Here is a 25483-nt window from a genome sequence, read left to right on the forward strand (position 1 = left end):
GTAAAGTGGGTGTAGCGTAAAGCAGGACTGAGAAAAGCAGGAAGAGGTGGTGTTTGTGCACAGCAGATGGGAGTGGCTCTGAGACATGCAACAACAATGACTATCGGTTTTATCTTGTTTTAGATCAAAAGGGGTTAAAGTTCACAGGTAAAAAAAAGAAAAAATACAGTTGTATATATACTCAGAGTTTTCTTGTACACTGGAAAACAAAACATATTAAAAGTTGCTTTCAGCTGCTCGCTTATTCACAAGGGTCATCACGGCAGGCAGCTTTGCATGTTTGGGATTTATTTTTACACTGCATGCTGTTCTTAACACAACCTTAAAGGGGATTTGTACCTATTCCCAGGATCGAACCAGGGATCTTTTACTTCTTGGGCAAATGGAAAAATCACGATATTATAGAGCCACTAACATTATACCATATTATTAATATGATTATGGACACAAAATAGTGATAAAACAGCACAGTGGTGTCCTTCTTTCCAAACTAAATTTAGATACGTGGATAAAAGCATCACAGTCTTTATTATATGCAGCCACATGACGGACGTGTACTGATAACAAAGGAGTAAAATGATGCTGTGTGTTGTGATGAACACTTTTTTTTAAAATTTGTGTTTTATCAATGTTCAATGATATGTTTAATCCTCAAAAATACTAATAAAAATATAAAGTACAAGAAAGGAAGAGTGGGAGTCCTCTGAGAGGTGGACTGACCACTGAGGAAGTTCTCTGCAGCACTCTGCGGTCCGTCCTCCCACAACACATAAGAACCACAACAGATAAACCTGCCGGGGTCCTGGGTCAGTGATCTCAGTTTATAGACCTTTTGAAGTTAGTTTAGTTATTCCTTTTGTGATCCTTGGCACAAAATTCTCTCCTTTCATGTTTTTCCTAGTGAATTAGTTTCCTCCTAGTTCATGCTTGGTTATTTACAGTTTATATTGCTTCATGTATTTTCCTTAAGTATACTTAGTTGGTTCGACCAGCGCCGGTGTGGCACGACGGATCGTTGTCACAGCAGACTAATGTCATAGTCTGGCTCAAGGGCCATTACAAATGATGGAGAGACACCAGTTAAACTCAATATCACCCATTTATTTGATGACAAACAATAAGTTAACCCAGTATAAACTCAAAGAAACAGGAAAAACATGGTGCTGGATACATGGAGGTAAAAACCATCTCGCAGAGCTGAGACAGCCAGCTCTTAAATGCTGCAGGGAGACTGGCCAGGTGCTCCCAGTTGCACTGATTAACACCCCTACCCCCAACCTGCAACAAACAGATGAACAAACAGCAGACCCTGGCCAAGGCAGATGGATGGTAAAGTGTGCTCCTGATTTGAGAATTACATCAAAGCAATTGAGAAAAACTGCAGCACATATTTTGAAAAATATCCGCCCCTATCCTAATGAACCACAACTAAAATTATTAAGAAAAACATTTAAGTATAATATTGAAAACTAAAAATATGTTTGAAAAAGTTTAAATATTGAAAATGAAAAAATATGCTTAAAAATGTAATAGTGAGAATAAAAAAATGCTTTAAATGTTAAAATATAGTCATGAAAATGTTTAAAATATATCCTTGAATAAAAAACTTAAAATAAAATATGAAAATTAAGAATGTACTTAACATAACTGTGGAACTACACCCTTATCATCGAAACTGCATAATTCCTGGGATAACCACAGACTTCTGCATTTCTCTTGATACATAAAATTAACAAAATCAGAATTAAAACTACACAGAGTTCAAAAAAACATTTAAAGACAACAGGAAAAACAACTGATCTTAAAAAACAAACAAGATGCTTTATATTGTAATGTAAAGACCCTACAGTAATTACAGAGAAAACCCAACAGTCAAACTGACCCCCTATGAGCAAGAACTTGGTGAAAGTGGGAAGGAAAAACTCTGTTTTAACAGGAAGAAACCTCCTGCAGAACCAGGCTCAGGGAGGGGCAGTCATCTGCTGCAACCGGTTGGGGCTGAGGGGAGAGAGACAGGACAAAACACACTGTGGAAGAGAGTCAGAGATTACTAATAACTAATGATTAAATGGAGTGTGGGGTATGAAAAGAATGAAAAGAGGTGAATGAAAAAGAACTCAGAAAATGTGTAATTCTCAGACATTACAGCAAAGTTGTGACATTCAGCTTTGATGACATATACAGTGCTAAAACATAAATAAAAGTAACACTTGGAAATGCATCAGATCTCAATGGGGAAAAAAATTATATCATGTTATATTACAGCAGGGGTGTCCAAACTTGCGGCCCCGCCCACTTCCGGCCCGCGAATTGATGTAAAAAAACATACAATTTGGCCCTTTAAGTTCCTTTTTTGACATTTCGCTTAACAGAAGGCGGATTGTCAAAAAAGTAACTTAAAGGGCCAAATTGTATGTAATTTTTTACATCAATTCGCGGACCGGAAGTGGGCGGGGCCGGAAGCGGTCCGCGGCCGCAAGTTTGGACACCCCTGGATTACAGTGATATGGACTGGGTAATATATTGGTAATAAAAGTAGACCATATTTTTTTATGATAATTATCAACCTACACAAGGCTGAATTCAAAGACACCCCAAAAATCAAAGTGAAAAAATGATACAGGAGGCTCGTTCATTTGCTGAAACTTTCTTTAGCAACTCAGAATCGTACTCAGTAGTTTGTATGCTGTGCTGGGAGACACAGCAAAACTTTTGGCAATGGTATTGGTGTGCCATCCTGGTACCTGTGCAACCTCTGCAGCATCCAGGTATCAAGTCATGCTACCAGCAGTAACACTGAGCTTAACCAAATGCAAAACTAGTTTTGAGGTTGTCTCATTGTAGCCCGTCTAGTGCACCTGTTGTTAATTTCATTAACACCAAAGCAGCTGAAACTAATTAACCCTCTCTGCTACTTATCTGACCAGATCACTGTCCCAGAAGTTTGACTTCATGCTATAAAAAGCTAGTTTGTCATAGATGCAGCTCCTATCATTGGGTAATTAAAAGAAATGCCAATGTCATTAATAACAAAAAGAATTCATAATCAACAAATTACTTATTAATATTTACCCAGCTAGTGAAATTTCTTCATCTGTTATATGGGCTGCTTGCAAGTTTATCATAATGGTTCTTCACCGTTACAAGCTCAGCTGAAACATCTAAAAAGCAAAGAAACAAACAAACACTGCTATAAATAAATGTCATCCCTGCTTTATACTTCTTTCAAAATCATGTAGAACTGATTCAGTTTTCATTCTATACATTTGAGTTTCATTAAATATACAGCGTTTATGTTTAAGTCAAGTTTTATTTTGTACACATAATTTTTTGCAATGCATGTTTATATAGATTTATTTTACTTGATATTTATAATAAGAAACATTTACCTGGGAGTGAGCAGTCATTGGTCTTGAGTGAGAGTTCAATGGATTCCTTCATTGTTTTCCGCAGTGTCTCCAGGATGTGTTTCTAATGTGGCACCAAAAAATTTATTCACTTATCAAAGAATCAGTGATTCTAATGAGTTCAAGATTATGAAAAACATAAGATGTGTTAGAGGGCGTTCAGACTGGGAAAAGTACTCAAGCCAACACACATTTTGTATTTTCCACTCAAAGAAAAGAAGGTTTCATGTAAATCTTGGACAAAGAAAAAATGTGCAAGACATCATATTCAAATACAAAATATGACAAACCCTCAATGCAATCAGCTTGACCAACATGGTTTTTTTTGCCAGCCCAAACATGTGCTTATTTGAGTGCACATGCCGCTCAATAGTCTCCCTCATGTTGTTCAGCATGCCGTCTCCTCTGAATGCTGCTGCCTCTGGAGTAAGACGTGAAACTTCTGTTAGACTTTTTAATGCAGATAAATATAAATGTGGTAAAATAAAAATGTTTTTGTGGAAAGTTATGAATCTTTCATCTTTCTTACTGCTGTAGCTTTCTTCCATAACTTTTTCAATTGTCTCTGTCAGACTGTTGTAAATCTTTTTCTTCTCCTTCCGGATGATTTTGTTGATTTTTGCTTTGATTTTTTCTTCCTTAGAGAAAAAAAAGGAACTATGGATGAACACTGTTTTAAATTACAGTGAGATACACAACCAGTGTTCATTTTTCAGTTTTGCCTCATTTACTGCCTGCTGGTGGACTAATATATAGGAAGTTTCATCTTTTACCTCTGTCTTGAGAAATCTCAGTTGCAGTTCGACAGCTTTGCATTTTGTATTCAGAGAATTGGTGTTAAGTGAAAAAGTATCGATCGCTCCACTGAATGATCCACATTTTACTTCATTTCTGAAACATGTAAACAACGTGATCTATACTGGCAGAACTGCAGATGCATATATAAAACTGACTTTTATATATGCATCTCATATTCTGTTCGTTATAATGTGTGGTGTAGAATAATTATTCTTACGGAAAGGTCTTTCTGAATTCTTCATCAATGCTGTCCATCAACCATGAAACTAACATCAGGTTGATGTTTATTTGTTTCCCTTTTTTTGGTTTGTAGACACCCTTATTCTGAACAACACACTTCAGGGTTGAGTGAAAAGAGCTGCCCTTCTTTCTCTGAAACAAAGCAGAAAACAGAACATTTTAACACATAATCCAATAAAATGCAAAGTCACTTGTGTTGATGTAACTATATTATACACACCAAGTACAAGAAGGACTTCAATTTTTTTTCATAGGAACTGATGGATTTTTCAACTCCCTCTGTGAGGCATTTGTTAAAAGTCTTATTGGCATCTCCCATTGATTTTGCAAGTTGATTAAGTTGATGTTTCATGTTTCTCTCAAGTTCTCTACACACTTCTGCTTTTTTAACAGCCTGAAATAGAAAAAAATAACATTATTTGAAACAATATAACTAAATACTAAAAATCTGTGAGTTTAAACACCCAGCCTCAGAAACAAGCAAAACAAACAAACAAATCAAAAAACAAGAACAAAAATATTTCAGCTTATGGAACAGGATAGGGAGATTTCTTGGGTTGTATGGACAGAACCTGGACATTCAGAATTAGGACTATGACTGCAGGAAAAAATGATCATTGTTGAACCCAACATGGAATATTGCATTTCCATGAGCTGTAATTTTTCTTATACAGATGCAATAGTAGAAACTCCATGTATATAATAATAATAATAATAATAATAATAATAATAATAATAATAATAATAATATAATAATAATAATGCCCCTCTCCGCACTTCCAACATGCTTTCAGGATTAAAAGGAAACACATCATATGAATTTTCCCTTCTAATAAAAATCTCTTCCATTTGATCTAACTTAGTTGAAAATTGTGTTTTCTGTTTTGTTCTTTTTCTGGAATGTTGTAGGAACTTTTTGTTTGTTTGTTTGTTTGCTGTTGTGTTTTGCCCCTTCGTGCCACTGTACTGTCATCAAGTAACCAATGAAATCTATGACCTTGATGACTTGATGTAAACCCTGAAAATTTCATGCACACCTTCTCATTTTCCAGTGAAACTTAACATACTTTACAAAACTTTGTTTTAATAAATATAGCTAAATATTAAATACAGTATGACATACAATATCATAACTGAAGCAAATGAGAAATATGAGTTTTTTATTACCACTTACCACTCCTCTGCAGTTGGCCCCTTGAATCAAAGACAGAATCCCGTGAGCTCCAGACACGTAGTTTAAGGTTTCTGAGTGACAGTCGTTGAGATCTTGCAAAGATTCCTGAAGTTTTGGTATTTCTGTTAAAAATGAATTTGAAAACTACAATTTTACAATAAATACTTTAATTTAAATCCAACCAATTCATTTTTGCTTCAGTTAAAGCAAACTAAAACAAAATATGCATTTGAGTTCTCCATTTTCTATTAGCTACAATGTGGTCATTTAAGGAGACTACACCTACCAGTTTCATCTGGATTTAAGCGCTTCTTTTTAAAAAACTCTTTGGAGCTCACTGTGAACACTTTGAAACAGTCATCAGTGAAGTGTTTCTGGGGGGAAACAGGATTTCATTTTGAAGCACTTTTACCATTAAAGAGAGTCATGTTAGACAATAGGCCAAAAAAGCTCACCTTAATTTCGTCCAGCTTGCGGAATTCTTTTCTCACTTCTTCCTTGACTTCTATGTTTCTTTCAACTATACGTTTATGGCGCTGAGCTGCTGAACTAGAAAAAAAAGATATTTGCACATATAGTCCTTTGAAAAACAAAGTTTTCACAAGACCACAGAGTCACTGAGTACACCTTTATGCTGGGTTTCCATTAGTACCTACTCAGCATGGGTCAGCTTGACTCGGCACGGTCTTGTTTTGTTTCCATTGCAATTGAGTACCACTTAAGTGTGGGTGGAGTCAATATAGCAACATGGGCAGTAGTCTCTTGACATTTGTATGTGGCTCAAAACACAACACAACAATAGATGAGATAGATGCAAGCTAACATAGCTAATCCCACTTTAATACCATCATTATGCATATGTCCCCCGTACAATGTTTTAATGATCTGTTAAGTATTAATCCTATACCGCCGAATATGTTGTAATTGACTCAGTGTACTTCAAAAGTGCCATCATTTGTGTACTTCTGGCAACAATTACTGTAGTAACCCTATGTTAGTTGTGAAGTGCAGTTTCTCAGCTTTCAGAAACCATTTGAATGTTTCCCATAGGACAAACGGTGACGTAATTACGGTAATTCAAAGTTCCTATGATCAGCCGTGTTAACCAGCTGTAGGGGCAGGTAAGGGTGCTTCAGTGGAAGTATAGTATCGCCCTGAAATGTGACTTTACTAGGTAAGTAACAACCATAAGTAACAATCAATTGCATTTGATTAATTGATCATTAATAAGTGTGAGCATCTCTATTAAAGCAGAGTTGGCAGCTTGCTGGTCTGGAACAGTCTGTTTTGTGTTAACACAATGCCACAATCGTCCTGTAAGTGGACATCTTGGGAAATTCACCTCAAAGTTAGAATGTGAAATGCTTGAAATATTCTCAGACTCTACAGGCCTCAGTTAGCATATTAAATGTTAAGTTTACAACGAAACAATCAGAAAAAAACGGAATGAGTGTGACTTGTTTGGAAGAGTTACCAGGAGAAAAACTCTTCTCTCTAGAAAGAAAATGGCATAGGTTTGCAAAATGGTAATTTGAAATACCTTGAAGTCATTGAATTGACCTTGAACTTCTCTGGTATTTTTACATCATAATTTACTAATTTAATACATAATTTACTTACTAATCTTCAATCTGATCTGACTTAGTGCAGATAAAGTGAATTTGCCGACATTCGCCACCATTTCCAATGAGGCTGCTGGCACTTTGCAGGATGTCCCAGGCTTCTTTTTCTGATGCTGCTCGATTAATATCAGTTACAATCCACACAATAGAACAATCTTCAACAATCTGAAAGGAGAATAATAACATGAGAGATATGAATAATTAACTGTCAAAGCATCATAGATAACATTGACACACAGTATAGAACAATAAGCAGTGAATGTGAATATATTACTTGTTTCCACATTTTGTCTCGACTCTTGTTGCGGTCACCATTTCCAGGAAGGTCCACAAGTGTGACATGTTGGAGGAAATCGTTGTTTGGCACCTTGAGAGTCACACACTTCACTAGTGGCCAGTACCACCTCTTTACATTTTTACCATCCGCCTGTTTAGAGTCACTTCTTGTGTATTTGACACAACTTGCAGAGAGTTTGTCAGCCTGCAAAAAATAAAGTAAGACAATGCAAGACAGTTTCATTTCTTTTCTCACTACAAGTGATTTTACAAATGAAAGAATTAGAGAAGCATAATATATGACTGAAAAGCACTAATTTCAAAAGTTAAATCAATACAATGTAACTACAAAACTACAAAGGTGCAGACAAAATTTGTGGGTGAGTCAAAAATTAGTTTTTAAGTTTAAGCGACTGTTTGTTGTGATTTGGCAGTATATAAATAAAATAGAGGCAGCATGTGGTGTGGTGGTTAGCACTGCTGCTAGAAGGTCCTGGGTTTGAATCCAGACTCCACACACCTTTGTGTGTGGAGTCTGCATGTTATCCCCATGTTTGCATGGGTTTTCTCTGGGTACACTTTCCTAATAACAATAATAGTTCCAAATTCGGTACAGACACTTGTTATGTGAAGATTCTTGGCCAGGATCAAAACTGACCCGGATATAACTGTGAAGGCATGAAATATGAACAGCATGTAGAGGCTAAACTTAGGTTGCAGTCCTGATCCTGGGTCCACTGACCCAGCATTTTTGGTTGGACTTTGATTTGAATGTTGTTTTCCTATTAAGTGCTTCAAATTTGTTTGTTTCATTTTCTGATTTTTCTGTGTTAGGGGTTATGTTGTTTTTGTGCATTTGCAGCTTAAGCCTTTCTTTGAGTTATGAATGGTTTTGTTATGTTTTGATTCCCACGTCCTCCTGTTCTGTTCCTGTGTTCCTGTGTCTGTTTTGTTTCTTATGTCTTAGTCCCTGGTCTTGCGTCTTGCATTTAGTTTCACTTCCCGGTGTTTTCCCTGTGTATTGTGTTTCTGTTTAGTCATGTTTAGGTTCCCTCTGTGTACCAGCCTCCCTATGTGTCAAGTCTGTGTTTGTATCATGTTTGGTTACTTCCAGTCTTATTGTGACAGTCCTATGTTTTGTGTTTAGTTTTGCTCCCCTTGTTTCATCACTCTATTCATGTTAAGCTGTGCTTGTCACCTGTTGCTTGTTTCCTGATTGTCTCGCTGTGTATTTATTGTCTGTGTTTCCCCCTTGTCCTTGTTGTTGGTTTTCTGCTGTGTGTGAGTTCTTGTTCATGTTTGGTTCCAGTTCACGTGGGTTATTGTATTTAGTGTTGCTGGCCTCGTCCAGCCACGTTCTGTCTTTTCATTTTTGGCTATTAAAACCTAAGTTTAAATTTACCCTCGCCTATTCAAGTCCTGCATTGAGGTCCTCTACCCTTTGCCACAGCGTTTCATGACAAAACTATCCAGTGCAGTGAACAAGTAGACTGCCTTGAAGGGGATAGTTATTTGTGTAAAGTTGTGTTTTTTTTTTTTTTTGCATGTACTTGAGGAACCTTTTGATCACCTTTTAATTATGTAAGCTGGAACTTAGTGGGTCAGTTATTGGCTGGCCCACAATTTAAGGTTTCCTATTGAGAGGAAGCAAAAAATCCTGTCCTATAAACCAGACCTGGATTTTTTGTTGGTGAACAATGTTCTCATATTTTGATGTACATCTTGTACACTGCTTAGGTTGCAGAGTTGCTAAATTACTGAAGCCCAGGCTGCATGTAAACAATTAAACCTCAGCGCTGTAAATTCATGAGTAGTAAAAGAAGTAATAAAAGTTTTTGTCTTACTGATTCACATGTCAAAATCTTCCTTTTGCATTGGAGAAATTCGGGAATTTCTTTGAAATATTTGCTGTCCATGAGGTTTTCAATGGACCTTTGTTTCCATTCTTCCCCATAGAGTGCTGACAGCTTTTCAGTAATGTCACGATAATCATCATCAGCTTCAATTTTACGGTTTTCATTATCCCCAAGAATCTGCTGCCATGGCCACAACTCATCTTTCCACTCCTTAAAAAAAAAAAAAAACACACTTTTCAGTTTTATTGAAGGATGTATAACCAGCATAATAAAAAATATTTTTGCAGCTAAACCAATTTTACCTCTGTTGTGATGAACTCAATGTCTGCCTCATAGTTAGAGCTGTGCATGTTAGCCTCCACTTTTATCATGACTGAGGTGCATGCACTGACGCTTCCAGAGGGCAAAAGGTTCTTCTCTTCAATGATGGCATTTATCAGAGAACTTTTTCCAGCTCCAGTTTTACCAAAGACACCAACCAGCTCCCTCTTGTCTGTCTTCAAATCACTGATTTTTTTCCTGTATATGAGTTATGGATTCACTGATTCAACCATGAAAATGTGTAGCAAAAGACTATTAACAGACTTTTAAGCACAATTTAAAAATGGTACATCCAATGTTTCTAAATGTTTCTAGACTTTTTGTATGTGGAAAGTCATATGGACTGAACAAATAATCACCAGTTTTCAATTTTATATAATTTTAGATGCAGCAGAGAGCTGATCTAAATATGTGAATTTAGCAGCTAAAGAGCAACATTTTTACCTCAGAAACCGATGGATATGAGAAACAGTAAACAAAAGCAGTTCATAAAATGCAGACTCACCAGAAACTCACATGAATAAAAGTCACACAGGATTGGATTTAATTTTAGCTGTAACTGTGTCTAACACTAAAAGCATTGGAAGAATTAATTTTCTGTAACTACTTGTCTATCAGCAGCACGACTTCAAAGTGACTACAAAAGAGCTACTTCACCAGACAGACTCACACCAGAAATATATTGGTGAATATTGGCCCAAAAGGGTTCATGTAGAAAGCAAAAAAGTATGCATTCTGAGTGAACAGTGGTGGCAAACTTAAAAACAACCTCTCTGTGATCTCAATGTGAAATTGGCACATGATCAGGAGTGGAGCCAGGCCCATACAACACAGAATATGGAAACTTAATACTCACTTCAGGAAAACATTGAGCTTGTCCTGGTCATGTAGTCTGGTACGAACTTTTCTCATGATGTCTTTTACATCAGACAGTATGAATGTTTCTGTAAGCAAAAGAATTAAAAAAATATTTAGCAGGAGCTCAGTTGTAGTCAGCACCACCCTAACCACACTATGCACTGTATGAGTAGACTACTTGTCATGGTCCAGGGTCCTTTTGACCCTGTGTGTTTTGTTTTTGCTTTATTTTGTCTGTTTTGGGTTTGGTTATGTTTTGTTTTCTAGTTCCTTGTGTTTCCTTGTGTCAGGTCTGCATCTTTGTTGCTCCATCTGACTTCCCGTTTTATGTTGATAGTCGTCTGGTCCCTGTCTGTTGTGTTCAGTTTTGCTTCCCCTGGTCTCCTCAAGTAATTGCTGTCACCTGTGTTACCAGCTGTTTCCACTTCCCTCATTATCCCCTGGTGTATTTAAGTCCTCTGTTTCCTCTGCTTGTTGTCGCGTTGTTGTTGATGTCGTGTTGACGAGCTCGTGTGTTCCTGTCTAGGCTTACTTTGTTTTTGGATTACACTCTACGTTTGGCTCCCAAGTGGATTTTGTATTTTGTTTTTTGTTCTCCTCAATAAACACTTTTTAGTTATGTCTGTCTCCAGAGTCCTGCAACTGGGTCCATCCCTCCATGTCACACGGCCCACCATGACAGAACGATTGCGGGGTGGCCAGCCACATCCATGTCCTTGCCACCACGGAGTAGCCCAGCCACGTCCATGTCATCACCATCACAGAACGGCCCAGACAGGGCCACATCATCGCTGCCGCCACCACCACTGTCTTCAGTGTCTGCTGCAGCCGACTGTGGTGGTAGAGGCTGCAGCAGTTTTCAAGCCTCTGTCTCTCCCATGATCAGCTGCAGCAGTGCCTCCACCACAGTCCACTTTGCCTGCAGCAGTACCAGAGCCCCAGCTAGCTGTAGAAGCTCCTTTTCAGCCTCAGTTATCTCTAGCAGCTCCCTTTCAGCCCCAGTTAGCTGCAGCAGCTCTTCAAAGGCCACAATTTCCATCAGCTGCAGCATCCTCTGAGCCACAGCTGCCACCGTCTGCTACAGCAGCCTCCAAGCCACAGCTACCTCAGTCAGTGCCCCCACTGTCAGCTGCTTCAGCTTCCCCGCAGCCAGTCATGTCAGAGCCTCTGCAGTCAGCTGCAGCAGTTTTAACACCATCTCAGTCAAAACCCCAATCAGAACCCCAGTCACCCACATCCTCACCACCAAACACACCTAAACACACCTAAACTCCATCCACGCCGGCTCCAGAGGGTCCCGCTCAGACCGAGCCAGAGCCAGAGGGTCCCGCTCAGACCGACAAGTCCAAATCCGAGTCCACGTCCGAACTGTGGAATCCTGCTCAGATCGAGCTGCCAGGGGAGCTCTCGCCGTCGCCGCTGCCTCTGCCTCCGCCTCCGCCTCAGGGTCCCTGTGTGGCTCTTTCTGTTTCTTTGCCTCATGCCTTCCATCCTGGACCATTCTGTCCACCCTGGTTTGGGGTGCCTGGTTTTGTTTTGGTTTTTGTCTCTGGTTTGGGGCATACCACCACAGCAGGCACCAACAAGCTTGTGGCTGCAAATGCCTTGCCAATAGAGCTATGGAACATGGTCCATTTGGACTTAATATTCAATTCAATTCAATTTTATCTTTATAATGCCAAATCACATCAAAAAGTCACCTCAAGACACTTTATATCCCAATATCACATACCTTCCTCAGAATGCTGTTGAAATTCTGCTGGAGGTGGGAACTGAATATCTCAGGGACCAGGGCCTCTGTTAGATATTCCAGTGAACCCTCACAATACATTTGAGCACACCAGAGTTTTTCCAGGATCCTCCCCTGCCACCTGATCCAACTCACCCCAACCAGGTGGTGATCAGTTGACAGCTCAGAGAAGTAGCCTACCCGTCCGGCATCGGGGTGGATGATGCCGTCATCTACCTGCTGCACAGATCCCTCTCTTACCTAGAGTGGGCAGGGAACACTGTGAGGGTCATGTTCTTTGACTTCGCCAGTGCTTTCAACACCATCCAACCTGCACTGTTGAGAGGGAAGCTGGAGCGAGCCAGAGTGGACAGGCAGCTGACTGCACGGACTATTGACTACCTCACCAACAGACCACAGAATGTGAGGTGCCATGACTGTGTGTCTGATGTGGTAGTCTGCAGCACGGGGGTGCCTCAAGGCACGGTCCTCTCACCCTTTCTGTTCAGTCTGTACAGTTCAGGCTTCAGGTACAACTCAGAACACTGCCACCTACAGAAGTTCTGAGATGATATGCCATCATCGGATGCGTATCAGATGGGAATGATGAGGAATACGGGGGGGTCATCAGTGACTTTGTTGGCTGGTGTGAGACCAATGCTCTCCAAATCAACGGCAACAAGATGAAGGAGATGGTCACAGACTTCAGGAGGAAGTCACCCCCCAACAGCACCAGTGAACATCCAGGGAAAGGACATCGAGACAGTGGTCTCTTGCAAGTACCTGGGTGTTCACCTCAATAACAAGCTGGACTGGACTACAAACACAGATGTCCCGTAAAAGAAGGGCCAGAGTCAACTCCACCTACTGAGGAGACTGAGGTCCTTCGGTTTCTGCAGGACTCCGTTAAAGACTTTTTATGACTCAGTGGTACCATCTGCCCTTTTCCATGCAGTGGTCTGCTGGGGGGGGTGGATACACTGGAAGGGACAGGAGCGGGATTGACAAACTAGTGTGGTGGTCTAGTGCTGTGCTGGGATGTCCTCTGGAGTCTGTGATGGTGGTGGGTGAGAGGAGAATGTTAGCAAAGCTGACATCCATCATGGACAACCCCCATCATCCCCTGCATGAAACCATGGGTGCACAGAGCAGCTCCTTCAGTCAGAGACTGAAACATCCTCACTGCAGGAAGGAGCACTTTCGCAAGTCAACAGCAGTTAGACAGTACAACACACCATGATGTCATGAGTCACTTGGACACTTTACCTCCACTGCCATCACTTTATCCATACAGTACATATACATCTTATTTATTACACTCTCACCAATACAATGCATACTGTGTATGCTGTGCACTTTACTGGCTACAAATGTATGTAGTGTTTTGATATCTGTATATAGTGCTTTGATGTATATGTATGTACAGTACAGTGTTCATACCCCTTGAACGTTTCCATATTTTGTCACATTACAACCACAAACATAAATATATTTCACTGTAATTTAATGTGAAAGATCAACACAAAGTGGTATACAATTGTGAAGTGGAAAGAAAATTATACATGATTCAAAACATTTTGTACAAATAAAAAACTGAAAAGTGCAGTGTGCAAAAGTATTCAGCCCCCTTTTCTCTGAGTGCAACCAATTGCATTCAGAAGTTGCCTGATGACTGCTAAAAAGAGTCCACCTGTGTGTAATCTAATCTCAGTACAAATACAGCTGCTCCGTGACGGCCTCAGAGGTTGGTTAAGACAATATTGGGGAGTAAACAGCATCATGAAGTCCAAAGAACACACCAGACAGGTCAGGAATAAGGTTATGGAGAAGTTTAAAGCAGGCTTAGGCTATAAAAAGATTTCCCAAGCTTTGAACATCTCACAGAGAACTGTTCAGTCCATTATCCAGAAATGGACAGAGTATGGCACAACTGTAAACCTACCAAGACAAGGCCATCCACCTAAACTCACAGGCCGAACAAGGAGAGCATTGATCAGAGATGCAGCCAAGAGACCCATGGTGACTCTGGATGAAATGCAGAGATCCACAGCTCAGGTGGGGGAATCTGTCCACAGGACATTTATTAGTCTTGCACTGCACAAATGTGGTCTTTATGGAAGAGTGGCAAGAAGAAAGCCATTGTTAAAAGAAAACCATAAAAAGTCCCGTTTGCAGTTTGCCAGAAGCCATGTTGGGGACAAAGTAAACATGTAGAACAAGGTGCTTTGGTCAGATGAGACCAAAATTGAACTTTCTGGCCAAAATGCAAAACGCTATGTGTGGCGGAGAATTAACACTGCACATCACTCTGAACACACCATCCCCACTGTCAAATATGGTGGTGGCAGCATCATGCTCTGGGGCTGCTTCTCTTCAGCAGGGACAGGGAAGTTGGTCAGAGTTGATGGGAAGATGGATAGAGCCAAATACAGGGCAATCTTGGAAGAAAACCTGTTGGAGTCTGCAAAAGACTTGAGACTGGGGAGGAGGTTCACCTTTCAGCAGGACAACAACCCTAAACATAAAGCCAGGGCTACAATGGAATGGTTTAAACGGTCCAGTCAAAGTCCAGACCTAAACCCAATCGAGAATTTGTGGCAAGATCTGAAAACTGCTGTTCACAAACGCTCTCCAGCTAATCTGACTGAGCTTGAGCTGTTTTGCAAAGAAGAATGCGCAAAAATTTCAGTCACTAGATGTGCAAAGCTGGTGCAGACATACCCTAAAAGACTTTTAGCTGTAATTGCAACAAAAGGTGGTTCCACAATGTATTGACTCAGGGGGGCTGAATACTTTTGCACACTGCACTTTTCAGTTTTTCCATCCATCGATCCATTCTCTTCCACTTATCCGGGGCCGGGTAGTGGGGGCAGGAGCCTAAGCAGGGAAGCCCAGGCTTCCCTCTCCCCAGCCACCTCCTCCATCTCATCCGGAGGGACCCAAGGCATTCCCAGGCCAACTGAGAGATATAATCTCCCCAGCATGTCCTGGGTCTACCATGGGGCCTCCTCCCGATGGGACTTGCCCGGAACACATCACCCAAGAGGCGCCCAGGAGGCATCTGCCGCTTGTATTCACGATCTTATTCTTTCGGTCACTACCCAAAGCTCGTGACCATAGGTGAGGGTAGGAACGTAGATCGACCAATAAATCGAGAGCTTTGCTTTTACAGTAAGCTCCCTCTTCACCACGACAGACCGGTGCAGGATCCGCATCACTGCAGAAGCAGCCCCGATTCGTCTATCGATCTCCCGCTCCCTTCTCCCGTCACTCGTGAACAAGACCCCGAGATACTTGAACTCCTCCACTTGGGGCAAGAACTCGTTCCTGAGCCGGAGAGGGCACTCCACCCTTTTCCGGCTGAGGACCATGGCCTCAGACTTAGGCCACCAAGGAAGAAGCCTTCCGCCACCTGGCTACGCCTAGAAATTCTGTCCATAAAAATTATGAACAGAATCGGTGACAAAGGGCAACCCTGATGGAGTCCGACACCCACAGGAAACGAATCCGATTTATTACCGGCTATACGGACCAAGCTCTCACTGCAGTTGTACAGAGACTGAATGGCCCGCAGCAATGGGCCAGACACCCCATACTCCCGCAGGACCTCCCAAAGGATACCCCGAGGGACACGGTCGAATGCCTTCTCCACGTCCACAAAGCACATGTAGACTGGTTGCGCAAACTGCCACGCACACTCAAATATCCTTGAGAGGATAAAGAGCTGGTCCAGCAACCAGGACGAAAACCGCATTGTTCCTCCTGGATCCGAGGTTCAACTAACAGACGGACCCTCCTTTCCAGCACCCTGGCATAGACCTTACCGTGGAGGCTGAGGAGTGTGATCCCCCAAAAGTTGGAGCACACCCTTCGGTCTCCCTTCTTAAAGATGGGGACCACCACTCCGGTCTGCCAATCCAATGGCACTACCCCAGATCTCCACGCGATGTTGCAGAGGCGTGTCAACCAAGACAGCCCTACAACATCCAGAGCCTTCAGGAACTCAGGGTGAATCTCGTCCACCCCAGGGGCCCTGCCACCAAGGAGTTGTTTAACTGCCTCAGCGACCTCACCCCCAGTGATGGTCAAATCATCTCCCTCGTCCCCAGACTCTGCTTCCACTACAGAAGGCATGTCAGTGGGATTCAGGAGGTCCTCAAAGTATTTTCCATAGCCTCACCAAACTCCTCCCACACCCGAGTTTTTGCTTCGGCCACTGCCCGAGCTGCATTCCGCTTGGCCTGCCGATACCTGTCAGCTGCCTCCGGAGTCCCACAGGCTAACCAAGCCCGATAGGACTCTTTCTTCAGCTTGATGGCTCCCTTCACCTCCGGTGACCACCATCTGGTTCGGGGGTTACCACCACGACAGGCATCAACCACCTTGCAGCACCTCTGAGCAGCAGCCTCAACAATGGAGGTGCGGAACATGGTCCATTCGGACTCAATGTCCTTAGCCTCCCTCAGAATGCTGTCGAAGTTCTGCCGGAGGTGGGAGTTGAAAATCTCCTGGACTGTGGCTTCTGCTAGGCGTTCCCGGCGCACCCTCACAATACGTTTAGGTGCCCCAGGTCTGTCCAGCATCTTCCCCCACCACCTGATCCAACTCACCACCAGGTGGTGATCAGTTGACAGCTCAGCTCCTCTCTTCACCCGAGTGTCCAGAACATACGGCCGCAGATCTGATGATACGATTACAAAATCAATCATCGACCTGCGACCTAGGGTGTCCTGGTGCCATGTGCGCTTATGGACATCCTTATGTTCGAACATGGTGTTCATTATGGACAAACTGTGGTTTGCAAAGAAGTCCAATAACAAAACACCATTCGGGTTCAGATCGGGCAGGCCGTTCCTTCCAATCACGCCCCTCCAGGTCTCACTGTCATTGCCCACGTGAGCGTTAAAGTCTCCCAACAAGACTATGGCGTCACCAGATGGAGCACTTTCGCACCCTGCCCAGCGACTCTAAAAAGGGTGGGTACTCTGAACTGTCATTCGGAGCATAAGCGCAAACAACAGTCAGGGCCTGTTCCCCAGCTCGAAGGCGCAGGGAAACAAACCTCTCATCCACCGGTGAAAACTCCAACGTACAGGCAACATGCCAGGGGGATACAAAAGCACCCACCCCAGCTCGCCGCCCCTCACCGAGGGCAACTCCAGACTGGAACAGAGTCCAGCCCTTCTCCAGGAGACTGGTTCCAGAGCCCAGGCCATGCGTTGAGGTGAGCCCAACTATATCTAGCTGGTATCTCTCAACCTCACGCACTAGGTCAGGCTCCTTCTCCACCAGAGAGGTGACATTCCATGTCCCAATAACCAGTCTCGATAGCCGGGGATCTGTCCGCCAGGGTCTCTGCCCGCCAGGGTCTCTGCCTCGGCCACCGCCCAACACACACTGCACCCGACCCCTACGATGCCTCCTACGGGTGGTGGGCCTACAGGAGGGTGGGCCCATGTAACCTCTTCGGGCTGCGCTCGGCCGTTCACTACAGGCTAATGCTCGGCCACCAGACGCTCTCCCTCGAGCTCCCGCCCCAGACCTGGCTCCAGGGTGGGGCCCCGGTAACCCTATCCTGGGCAGTGTAAACTGTTCCCTTGCTGTTACAAACACAGGGGAAACCCTCCAGTTTTTTATTTGTAAAAAAATGTTTTGAATCGTATAATTTTCTTTCCACTTCACAATTGTATACCACTTTGTGTTGGTCTTTCACATTAAATTCCAGTGAAATATATTTATGTTTGTGGTTGTAATGTGACAAAATATGGAAAAGTTCAAGGGCTATGAATACTTTTGCAAGCCACTGTATATGTATATTCATATATATTTTATGTATATTGTGTTTTCTATTACATTTTATTTCATTTGTTTTATTCATCCTTTCATTCTTCTCTGTACTTCAGCTGCTGTAATGCATGAAGATAAGATAAGATAAGATAAGATAAGAAGACTTTGTCATTATATGTAAACATATAATGAAATTTACGTTCCAGAACACCCATCCAAGAGAAATACAAACAACATAAACAAACAGGGGAGACAGGTGTCTGAGGTCATGCAGCCATTTTATCGGCGCTACCTTTAGCAGGAAAACATAAAGAGATACACTGGGAGAGGTAGGTTCAAAAAAATCATCTTGTACTGTGTTCATTATGAACACCTTACGAGGCTCCAAAAAAACACCTCAGCAAAGCAGCAGCACATTTAAAGCCTGTAGAGCACTAGGGTGGGTAGGGGAGGGGCTGCCAGTGGAGACGAGCAGGATACTGTGATGGCCACACAGCTTCCAGACTAGCAGTTCATGATAATGTTCATGATAAGATGGTACAGTCAGCCTTGGTTGCCAGGATACCAGTTCATACAGGTCACAACACGCCGCGGGGGTGAAGAGCATCTGTTTACATCAGTGTTTTTCAACCAGTGTGCCGCGGCACACTAGTGTGCCATGGGAGATCATCAGGTGTGCCGTGGGAAATTATCCAGTTTCACCTAATATACCATGAGTGTCTGTGCTGTAGTAGTGACTGGGAGCACAGACACTCATGGTATATTAGGTGAAACTGGATATACCATGAGTGTCTGTGCTCCCAGTCACTACTACAGCACAGACACTCATGGTATATTAGGTGAAACTGGATATACCATGAGTGTCTGTGCTGTAGTAGTGACTGGGAGCATAATCATGTAATACTCTTCCATATTACTAGACTAGATAGCAGCAGGTAGCGAATTGCATTGTACATAGAGACAAGAGAATTAAGCCGCGTTTCCATAAGGAACGACTCACCGTCGGTCGACTCGACTCGCCGCGATTTGACGGCATCACCATTAGAATCAGGAACACTTTGCCGATCCTTTCTCAGTACTCACTCACCCGAGGTTCAAAGCGATCCGAGGTGATACAAAAATATGACGCGGAGTACAGCACTGATTGTCCAGGGAGTATCGTCACTAGCGGAGTCATGAGAGCGACTCCTTCACCACAATCATTTTTAAAACCCGACAGCAAGAAACTGGAGGCACACAAAGCACCGGTTGAATGCCCAGACCGACAGTTTGCAGCGGTAGTTCTGCAACATGAGAGCCATCTGAAACGCACACACAGCATACATATTATAACCCTATACTGCCGGGCGATCGCCGCTACTAGCCGAACAGCTGTTAGCACTGAGCCTGAGGCGGCTGATCAAAGGAACTTTAAGTTACTGTAATAATGCAACTGTTTGTCCCATCGGAAAAATTCAATTCTGAAAGCTGAGAAACTGCACTTCACAACCAACATAGGGTATTACTATGGTGTTATTACACTAATTGTTGCTGTAACTCCTCGAACGCCGGCACTTTTGAAGTACACTGAGCCGATTATGACATGTTCGGTGGTACAGGGTTATAGTTAACAATGATAACCTTCATCCATTAAAACACTGTACGGGGAATTATGCATGATAATGATATTAAACTGGCATTAGTTTGCCTCTATCTCATGTATTGTTGTGTTGTGTTATTTCTGGTAATAGAATGCTTTTGGACAGAATTAGAGTTCGCAAAACACTGAAGTTTTCTACTATAAGACTACATTGTTGTGGCATTTGTTATGTTCAAGCTGTGTTTTTGAAGTGGACATGTTAAGTGCACTTTTTATTTGATTGAAGATATATATTATGTGATAAAGTTCTTTTTTGTGTTTATTTGATTCCTATTCAAGACACTTTGATAAGAATGACTATATTGTTAATATAGGCTACAGAGTATAGTTTTTTAACATTTTTTCCTGGTGGTGTGCCTCGTGATTTTTTCAATGAAAAAACTGTACCTTGGCTCAAAAAAGGTTGAAAAACACTGGTTTACATAATATCTCCAAGAAGCGATTTAGATAGACAGACATCCAAGGCCACCTGGGAGCCAAATTCCAAATATTGCAATTGTTTTGGTTCAGGCCGTCATAACTATTTGCTGACAGACCTTACAGTTTTCTGGTTACCTCTCAAAGTCCAATAATCTGAATTTGGTTCTACTCCGCCATGCAGAACAGACACTCCAACACTCCTCCAGATGTAATCCATTTCGATTCAGCTCTACTGAGTCTGATTGAGTTTGTACTGTTTTTGCATCCCTCATAAACAGCCTTACTAGGGCCTGAACAGCTGCCCAGAAACCAGATATCCCCAGGTCCAATTCGGGAAAAAATTCTGGTATCAATATATATGCCACGTCCACACAGTGCAGCCAGGAACATTATCTTCCATCCCCACGGGAATCCATAACATAGGGTTCCCCTTCTCCCAATCTCCTCGTGATGAAAATTTAATCATCAATAGTGTTGAGAGACCAGCTGACCAGATCCATAATTTAATTTCCAGTTCGGGGATGTGTAAAGGGATGCTCTAAGCAGCGAAGCAGCAAAAAGCAGGGGTAGATAGGGACGGCTGGGGAGAAGAGAAACATGCGTTCGTCTGCACCGAGAGCAGGAAGAAAAAAAAAATTCCCTATCGTGGGATAATTAAAGTTTTGTCTTATCTTAAAGTACTCAGTATGGGGGGTTTAGCAGAGCAAAGTAGAAGTAGTACAGTAGTGGAATATGAACTCAGACCAGGGGGTTCAGTAGTGCATTACAAAATTAGGGTGTCCTGGTGCCACATGCACTTGTGAACACCCTCATGTTCGAACATGGTATTTGTCATGGACAAACTGTTGTTGACCCAGAAGTCCAGGAATAGAACAACACTTGGGTTTCAATCAAGCAGGCCATTCTTCTAAATTTGACCCCTCCATATCTCACTGTCATTGCCCCATGAGTGTTGAAATCCCCTAGTAGCAAAATCAAGTGCCTAATGGGGAGGAAGGAGGCCTACTCAGCCACCTGCACCCCTACCCCATGACTTCAAAAGGCTCTCAACTGTTGTTAGACGCATTACTCCAAATGACAGTCAGCCCCATTCCCCAACTCGAAAGCATGGGGAAACAACCTTCCCATCAATTGGTGAAACCCCCTAATGTACAGGGAATGAATCAGGCAGATACAAGTACACGTACCTCTGCCTGCCACCTTTCACTTAGGGCAGCTCCAATTTGGACCAGAACAAAGCCCCTCTGCAGGTGACTGGTTTGCACTGAGATTATCCAGACTATATGTAACCAGTCTTTTCTAACCTCATTCACTAACTCAGGCTTCTTACCCTCCAATTTAATCAGTCAGTGCAAAATGTCATATAAAAAACAAAGATAAATGTGTGAATACAGTGTATCATGCACATAATTTTTCCCTTGAATTAAAATTTAATTATGGTATATGTAGCATTGACTCTTAAAATTAAATATTATTAGCATAGCTTTAACACCAGCAAACTAATAGAAAAAATATTTTGAACAGGGAAAAGTGAAATTATTGTTGAATGGCCATTGTTTATAGAGAAATATAAATACCTGAGAATGGTCTTGGTTTGGAGCTACATCGTCGTTTAGGTGATGGTTGCTGTTTGCTGGACTTGTCCTGATTTTCAAACTTTCTCTTCCCTGATTGGATAAAAAAGACTCAAAAATATTACTTTGTTGCCTGGGCTTTGCTCAGGTGAAATTTAATATTCAGTAAGCTCAACAGAGTTATTCTGTCCAATCAAAATTGTTGATGTCTTGAAAATAATAAGAACTTAGATTCATATAGCGCCTTTCAAGAAACCCAAGGCTGCTGCACAGAGATTTTAAATAAACAAAAGTAAATAAATAAAAGATAAGTAAATAAATAAATAAATAAACTAGAGATTAAAGGCCTCTTTAAAGGTTAAATTTTAAAGGTGAATTTTCAAGAGTTTCTTAAGAGTCCAGTGATGGGGCATTGCGAAGCTCAGAAGGGAGAGAGCTCCAGAGGGTGGGGGCTGGTGGGGGAGGTTTGGAGGTTGGTGCGTGGGACAGAAAGCAGACCCATGGCTCAAGACTGCAGTGTCAGAGACTTGTTTGTATGGGCAAAGGACGTCAGACAAATACTGAGGGGCCAGTGCATTGAGGTATTTATAAATGAGAAGAAAGATCTCGTAAGTAATGCGTGACTTTACAGGGATCCACTGGAGATTAATAAGGGTGGGGGTATATGCTGCCAGAGCTTTGTGCGTGTTAAAAGCCTGGCAGCTGAGTTCTGGCCATATTGGAGCCTGTCCAGGGCTTTGCTGGAGATACCGAATGAGACCCCATGGTGAAATGGAAGAACCATCCATGTCAAACAGTAGATGTGCAAACTTCTGGAATAGGGCTTTGGGGCCCACAAATAAGAGCTCTTTTTTATTACTGTTAAGTTTGAGTGGATTAAATAACGTCCAGGTTTCGATGTCATGCAAACACTTGATGTGTGATTCAGGAGGGTTTGGTACTGAGATAGAATTGTGTGTCTTCAGCATAGAAATGAAAGCAGAGCCTATGGCAGTGGAAGATCTGATCAAGGGGCAGCATGTAGATAGGGAAGAGCAGGGCATCAAACACAGAACCTTAAGGCACACCGTGGTTAACTGGAGCAGAGGTGGAGCGGGAGCCTCCCACAGTAACAAACTGTGTTTGGTTGGAAAGGTAGGACTGACTCCAGGGGAGTACAGTTCCAGAGAGACTGAGGTAGACCCAAAAGAAGGATGGTATGAGAAATGCTGTCAATGGCTAAAGAAAGGTCCAGGAGGATGAGAATGCTGATGTGGCCAGAGTCAGCGGCAATAGGAAGTTATTTTAATAAGAGGATTCTCTGTGCTGTGGTGAGCTCTGATGCCAGATTGTAAAGGTTCATAGAGGTCATGGTTAGATACATGTTGCTAGACTTGGGTGGCCACAGCTCTTTCCAAGATTTTACTCAATAATGTAAGGTTGGAGATAGGTCGTTAATTGTTAAAGCCATCAGGGTCAAGATCTGGCTTCTTAAGAATTTGAGTCACTGAGGCAGTTTTTTAAAGCTGGAGGGTACCACTCCTGACTCCAGAGAAGAATTGATGATGTCAACTATAAGGGGGCACACAGCAGGTACACGTGTCCTGGCCAAGGTTGTCTGCTTGGGGTCCAAGGTGCAGGTGGAGGCTTTAGCTTGAGAGATCCACTTTGTGACCTGGGAGGAAATTACAGGGGAAAAGAAGGAGAAGGAACACTGAGATCGATGTGGACCGGGGGTACGAAATCCTGCACTGGATGTGCAGGTGCCAGGAGGTGCTGATAGATAGAGCTAACTTTTTCTTGGAAAACATCCAAGAACCCATGGCAGAGGTCACGGGTGCTTGAAGGATGAGGTGGATCAGTGGGGCGAAATAGCCGGTTGATGGTATAGAACAGCAATCTGCTGTTGGTGGATGAGGGAGGAGTAATAATGAGTCTTAGCCTGGGAAATAGCAGCTTTATAGGACCTCACGTGATCTGTGAGGCCACATCTTTCGTCGAGCCTCTTAAGTCGGCAGCCAGCAGTCTTCAGAGCACAGAATTCCACCATAATCCATTGAAAATACTGATTAATATTAGTTGTAATATGTAAGATAACATGTATCTTACCTTCCTCACTTGTGGATGGGAAAACCTGCAGATGAATATAAATATTTAATATTTGAAAAATCAGTTCATTACATATCTGAAAGTCAGTATAATTTTTACCTGATCTAAATCAGGTGCTTCCTCTTGCTAATGTTTGCAGAACAGATAAAACACTACTGAGTGCAAAGTAACTGAAACTCTATAACCACTATTATGGCTCATAGCCAAATAAAATTAAACTGTTTTTAACTTACTTGAGCAGAACAATGAACTGTTTCCTGATTTGCATGTTGTTTTTCCTAGCACAAAGAAAATAATAGTAAATCCATAAGTGAATAATTTATAAAAGTCCAGTAAATGCTATTGTTTTAATGTGTAATTTGGAAATACCATGGTAATTCTAACACAAATTCACATATATGTATTAATGTAAACAAGATTTACCGAACTAAATGTTACAATATGCAAAATAACTTTAGAACAATTACCTTTAACTGCTTGAGTCTCTTCTTGAATTTTAATCCTGGTCCCATTTTTGGAATCAGTTTATCTATGAGTTCATCGTTAAGTTCATAGAAACTTTCCTCTGTAATTTCTTCATCTGTAATTAAATATTTAATAATGCAGAAGTGCAAATAATTTTCAAATTACTACAGAAATATATTTCATGAAAGACAGTCAAACAGGTACAGCAGTTACATTTAAGTGCCATTTATCCTCATAGAGGGAGTGTAACAACTTGGGTTTATGAGCTGAATACATGTTAATTCTCTTGCGTTTTTCTGTATCTAACTTTCCTCTGTTGATGTAACAGCCTACAAGATTCTGCAGAAAAGCACTTTTGTTTTGTAAAAATGTGCTACCATAAATGTATTACATTACTACTTTAGTACAGTAGTAGTACTGAACTGCGGCAGAACAAAGCTGCAGCATTTATGTCTGCACTGATGCTGTTTCAGTGTTCATAAAAGCTATTTTTGCTGCTCCTTTGCCCACAAGGGGTCACCACAGCAGGTAGCTCTGCATGTTTGATTTGGTAGTTTTATGTTGTTTCTCCTTCCTCATGCAACCCCAAAGGGGATTGGAAACAAAACAGAGACCTTTGTAGTGATTAATGTGTTAACCACTACATCACATCAATATTAAATAACATCTGTGCTCATCAGTGATGTACGATAATACTTTACCGTCAAATTTATCCCTCCACTTTTTCAGATCCCATTCAATCAATTTCTTCCGCACAAAATCATCCATGACCAAGAATTGAAACTGAAAGATAAACTATGATAATATCTAATCAGACAGTACTACTTGACAAATTAGACCTTTGTGATCAACTGCTTCTTAAATGCATGGGAAATATTATATAATCATAAACACGACTGCTCACCTTTTGTTGAAGGTAGTGCAGAAAAAGGCTGGGATGAAGATATGAAGTAAGCAGGGATGCACAAATTGGGAACAGGTGGAAAAAAAATCAGGCAAAAAGTCAAGTCCAAAAACTGTATGGCTCAGATGGTACAGTTGACTTTTATGGCAGAAGGCAAGTAGACCTGGATGTTTATGTATAATAGACAGGTAAGTCCAGTCTGAGTGTGTTTAGGGTAAAGCAGGACGGAGAAAAGCAGGAAGAGGTGGTGTTTGTGCACGGCAGATGGGAGTGGCTGTGAGACATGCAACAATAGTGACTCAGTGACCATCTGTTTTGTATCCTG

General features: G+C 41.9%; 1 protein-coding gene across 1 annotated transcript; it reads right to left on the reverse strand.

The window, feature by feature from the left end:
• Positions 1-1979: 1979 nt before the first annotated feature.
• On the reverse strand, positions 1980-25022 carry LOC115784758 (nuclear GTPase SLIP-GC-like). The gene is made up of 21 exons (XM_030736100.1): positions 24956-25022; positions 24257-24369; positions 24023-24067; positions 23790-23814; positions 21705-21794; positions 10551-10638; positions 9676-9892; positions 9362-9583; positions 7516-7722; positions 7240-7406; positions 6075-6168; positions 5906-5993; positions 5620-5741; positions 4666-4839; positions 4423-4577; positions 4181-4298; positions 3937-4045; positions 3698-3828; positions 3390-3471; positions 3073-3161; positions 1980-1998 (listed from the first exon to the last, which is right to left on the reverse strand). Exons 1-20 carry the CDS (start codon positions 25020-25022, stop codon positions 3091-3093), a joined length of 2385 nt encoding a protein of 794 aa, XP_030591960.1. The 3' UTR covers positions 1980-1998; positions 3073-3090.
• Between the last annotated feature and the right edge of the window lie 461 nt (positions 25023-25483).

The sequence above is a fragment of the Archocentrus centrarchus genome, chromosome 8, assembly GCF_007364275.1.
Source record: "Archocentrus centrarchus isolate MPI-CPG fArcCen1 chromosome 8, fArcCen1, whole genome shotgun sequence".
Classification (NCBI taxonomy): domain Eukaryota; kingdom Metazoa; phylum Chordata; class Actinopteri; order Cichliformes; family Cichlidae; genus Archocentrus; species Archocentrus centrarchus.